Here is a 4,662-nt window from a genome sequence, read left to right as displayed (position 1 = left end):
GGGCCTGCGAGGCGCGAGGGAGAAGCGGCGGCCGCCCCCACCCCACTCCGGCTGCCTCTGCGCAGCCCCCACCCCCCTGACTGGGACGTTGTTGTTTGTTGTTGTTGACGTTGACTCGGCGCGTGACGGAAACCCCCCCCCCAAAAAAAACCCCGGAAAAGGCGCGCATGGCACGTTGGGCGGAGCTCACAGTCGCCTCAGCGACCTGCCACACACACCTTTTCAGGTGTCTTCGAGCGGCCTTGCTTTTCGGCCAGGTGAGGGCTAACGCCGCTGTCAAAGCATCCCCTGAAGTAGCTGCGACGGCGGGAAGCGAAGGTATCGATTCCGGCGCCTGAAAATGGCCTTGAGAAGAAGGGTTGGGCTGGATGACCCCCGGGGGTCCCTTCCCTACTGTGATTCTGAGAGAGGCGCCACCAATGACCAAGCCCTGCCCTCTGTGTAAACCCGCCGCCTCTGGCCTGAAAACACAGGAATCTTGGAAGCAGTGCTTTTTTCCCTAAAATAAAATGTTTAGGGGGACTCTAATTTTCCTACTCATATTGAAATACTGCCCCTCAATGAGGCCAAACTTCGATTCACAAAATGTTTAGGGGTATGCGTATCCCCAGAAAAAAGCACTGCTTGGAAGTACCTTCCATCCTGTTTCCAGAGAGGAAGCTGTGCCAAGTCTCCTTTGCAGCAAAAGCAAGGAAGAGTCTTTTTGGCTCCTTTCATGACCTGACGGATTCATTGCCGCATGATCTTTTGTGGAACAGATTCCAATTCATCAGATGCATGTGTTTGAGATTACACTCCCTGGTCCACAGACACGTATGTCCGTAATGAAATTTGCGAGTCTTTAATGTGCAGAGGGACTCTTTGTTTTCATGATACCTTAAGCTCAGCAGGTTGCTTGTGGCACATTTCAACCAACACACTAAATATTTGCATGGGTGAAATGGGCTTTAGCGTATGCTACAATAAATCTGTTTGTCTTTAAGGTGCCATTCACAAGACTCTTTCTTAAATATTTGCTGTAACAACTGCTGCCCAACTGGAATTTATAATCATCCAAACCTGAAAGTCTGCCTCTCCTCTAATATGTGAACCTTGCCATTAGCTTGAACCTGAAACATGTTGATGTCAGAGGTGAAAAACCCAAATGGACCAAACTAATAATTCTCAAGGGTCCCATGCTCTACCAAAACTCATGTTTAATAGATCCACTTTCCCACCCTTAATGACAGCAAAAAACTACTATGTAATAAAGCTGTCTCGCCTTGCCTCATGGAAGGACTGCTGCTCTGACAGACTAGATTTGGTTATTCAAGAACAGTTACGGTACACATGTACTGTATCTTGATTACCAAATTGACTGTGGAATTGACTACTGACTTAGATTCATAGAATTGCAGAGTTGGAATGGTCATTTAGTCCAACGCCTCTGTGATGCGGAAATCTTTTGTTCAGGGCATGCACACATGTGAGTGCAGTTCTGGTGCTTTTTTCACAGTTGGAACACTGGCATCTGCTGGAGCGGTGTTTGCCAGTGGCATAAATTTGGAGGGTGAAGGAAGTTCAGGTCCAGCGCATGATCTTTTTGTTAGGCTAAGACAGTGGCTGGTTCAAGCTGATCAGCAATATGAACCCAGGTCCCCTCAGCCAAAGTCCGACAAACTAACCAATACCCTACACTTTGCCAGTTCACTATTCCACTGTCAGCTGACACTAAAGCAGGAGTGGGTCAACACAAGACAATAAATGGGTTAACACAACTGTCTCCATTCTTGCACTGTGCTTGGGGGCATAACTATAGACTCTATGGTGGTGTGACTATGGGGCTGTCATGATGAGCTCCTACACTTTAAAATGCACCACTATGCCACTGGGGATGTATATAAATTAAAATATCCACAGAGAGAACCTTCCTGTCATGTTAAACACAGTACCATCACACATATATAGTTTGTGCTGCACTGTAAGTTTTAAACTATTCATTTATTAAAATTGTATGTATTTGTTTAATTAAATTTATATCCAACCCTTTCTCCCAAAGGACCCTAGAGTAGCAATCTCAAATGGGAACCCTATGTTACTGCTTTCAGCAGATAAAATGACATGGAGAGATGCACAATTAGTTTGATCCTCACTCTGCTCAGGATTGGGCAAAGCAACTATGTCCGACTTCATGCATAGAGAAAGTATTGGAGGGTGAAAGCTGAAAATAATTGTGGATTTGAGAGCAGGGATCCTATTCTGACAAATTTTGAAATATGCTGTGATTGTGCATGCTTCAGTATGCTGACTCAGGATTGTCAAGAGATTTTTTTGGACACATTCCAAAATATGCCAACACGTTAAGAAATTTATAGTCTCAGCAGCCATTCTGTCCTTCATTATGGAATTGCAACATTGCTAATCCATATTGTAAGATGCTCTTTATATGGTCTTCCCTAAATGAATGTGCATCACAGAAGACTTCTGTGTTTTCAGGTCTAGTTTGAAAATGGTAAGCAATGTTACACATTATTGTAGAGTTTTATAGTTAAAAGCCTCTAAACTGCATGTTATTTCATATACTCTAATCGGGGGGTGCGTGAAAAAATTATGCTGAGGGCCAGGATTCTGTGTCAAAGTGCTCAGTTTAAATAGAATCAGTAGCATTATTAAATTAAATGTGATTAATTTTAATTTGTGTTGGTCTGCCGTAGTCAAAATAAATTAAAACAATTCTTTAAAAAGATAGTTTAAAAGACTCTTCTTTAAAACCTAAAAACTCCCTTAAAAGAATCAAGTCTTCAGAAAAGTTATATGATCTAAGAAAGTCTTTAAAATAATCCTTCCTTTTGGTGTTTTTTTTTTAAGTCCTTTTTAAAGACTTTCTTAGATCATATAACTTTTTTGAAGACTTGATTCTTTTAAGATTGGCCCCGGTCAATATTTATTTGCATCTGTAGTGTTTATTATGAGTTTGACCAAACTGCGGGAGGCAGTGGAAGACAGGAGTGCCTGGTGTGCTCTGGTCCATGGGGTCACAAAGAGTCGGACATGACTAAATGACTAAACAACAACAACAAGTGTTTATTATTTGTAGCATATGGGTTAGATCCCCCATCCATGTTGCCCTTTTGGGAACCTCATAAAAATGGTGAGGCCACTATAAGAAGCAACTTTAAAAATAAATGAATAGCTAAATCAGGGTGGAGGCAAAGTGTGATGGATGTAGAAACCTTTGGCTGCCTGAAGTAAACCCATATAAATATGCCTGGAACAGCACATGATGATAATAAAAGAATCACTGGAGGAAAGAGCTGTGCAGAGAAATGCTGTTTCTAGACTCTTGTATCCTTACAGGCCATTATTCCTTCCTGAAAATATATAGCTAGTGACAGACCTGCCAGATTTCATTCGTTTTGCTAGAGGCGTCATCCCTTTTCTCGCCTTTCCTTCTGCATCTATTTATGCTATATTTTAAAAGTTATTTTTAATTGCTTGGCCTTTTTGCAATGGAAAATTTTGCTGCGGTTATCACCGATTCCTCTTGGCTGTTTTTATATCCCGTCACACTGTTGTTCAGATGGTCATAGCCTTGAAATGTCACTGTTTGCCATTAATGCTTCGGCTTCCCACACACAATCTACTCCCAGCAGAAGCCGAAAAGGGAAAAGGTTTGGCCATTTGTGCTGATTTCGGAACCACCGCACAGGCTCAGAATCAGCAGAAAGCAGTAAAGGAAAGCAGTGCCTTTGCACATACATTTGTGTCAGAGAGAGAAATGATAACAGTACTCATAATGTTCCTTCTGTGTGGTACAGAAGTGCTATACTAAAAAAGCAATGGTGGAGGAGGGCAGCCACACTTGGGAAAAAGGCAGGCAACTACATACAGTTTAATCCTTACCTTAGCCATATTCAGCATGTCTACATTTAAGAGAGACTTAGCAACCAAGCAATTCCATATGCACTTTCCTAAGAGTAACCCCAATGAATACAAGGGGATTTATTTTGAATAAGAATACATAGGATTTTTTGGTTAACAGCACCATCATATACATGCCTACCCAAAATAAGTGTAGTTGAGCAGGATTATAGCCTAATAGTCATTGCATCTCTCTAGAGGCTTTTGGAAACTATAGTTATGTGAGGCGAGGTGTGCCTTTTTATTATTTTAAGGATCTCTTAAAGAATATATTTATTTTACAGTTTAGTATTGCTTTTATTTAGAGTTGCATATGTTGGGGGCATGACACCACAATGTTTTCAGTGCTTAGGGCCTCTAAAGGTCTTAAGATGGCTTTGGGCTAAACAAGTACCAGTGGACCAGCCTATAATATTTGAGCCTATCAGCTGCAGTCTTCTAATACAGAATATGTGGAAGTGTTTCAGAGACAGCACTATATGAGCACATATAGTGAGCTGTGGTTTCCTGAATCTCTTAATCCTCCCTACACCTCCCAAGCTTAATCAGAGAATCATAGAGAAGCTTATTTACTGAACACTGTTTAAAGTGCCCTGTAAATAGAGAAGTAAGAGCACAACTCAGGTTTCGGAATCCTAAAAAAAGCAAACATTTTAGAAAATTGAATTGTAAGTGTGTGTGGCTGACAGCCTAATACAGAATTTACCCAGGTGATCAATGCATTCTGCAGTCACATTTTACTAGTAGTGCAATATTTCCCAA

At 41.6% G+C, this 4,662-nt stretch overlaps 1 protein-coding gene across 2 annotated transcripts in view; it reads left to right on the top strand.

Annotated features, from left to right (window-relative positions):
* Positions 1 to 152: 152 nt before the first annotated feature.
* CNOT10 (CCR4-NOT transcription complex subunit 10) overlaps positions 153 to 4,662 on the top strand; it is a 43,690-nt gene continuing 39,180 nt past the window's right edge. For both annotated transcript variants that reach the window (XM_081883238.1, XM_081883237.1), the window contains exon 1: positions 153 to 318. In XM_081883238.1, the coding sequence (XP_081739364.1) occupies positions 168 to 318 (151 nt within the window). In that variant the 5' untranslated portion in view covers positions 153 to 167. The remainder of the gene's footprint in view (positions 319 to 4,662) is intronic.

Source organism: Podarcis melisellensis (genome assembly GCF_964234715.1).
Source record: "Podarcis melisellensis genome assembly, chromosome: 12".
Lineage (NCBI taxonomy): Eukaryota > Metazoa > Chordata > Lepidosauria > Squamata > Lacertidae > Podarcis > Podarcis melisellensis.
The sequence above is the reverse complement of the archived record's forward strand: the minus strand, read 5'-3'. Positions and strand labels throughout refer to the sequence as shown.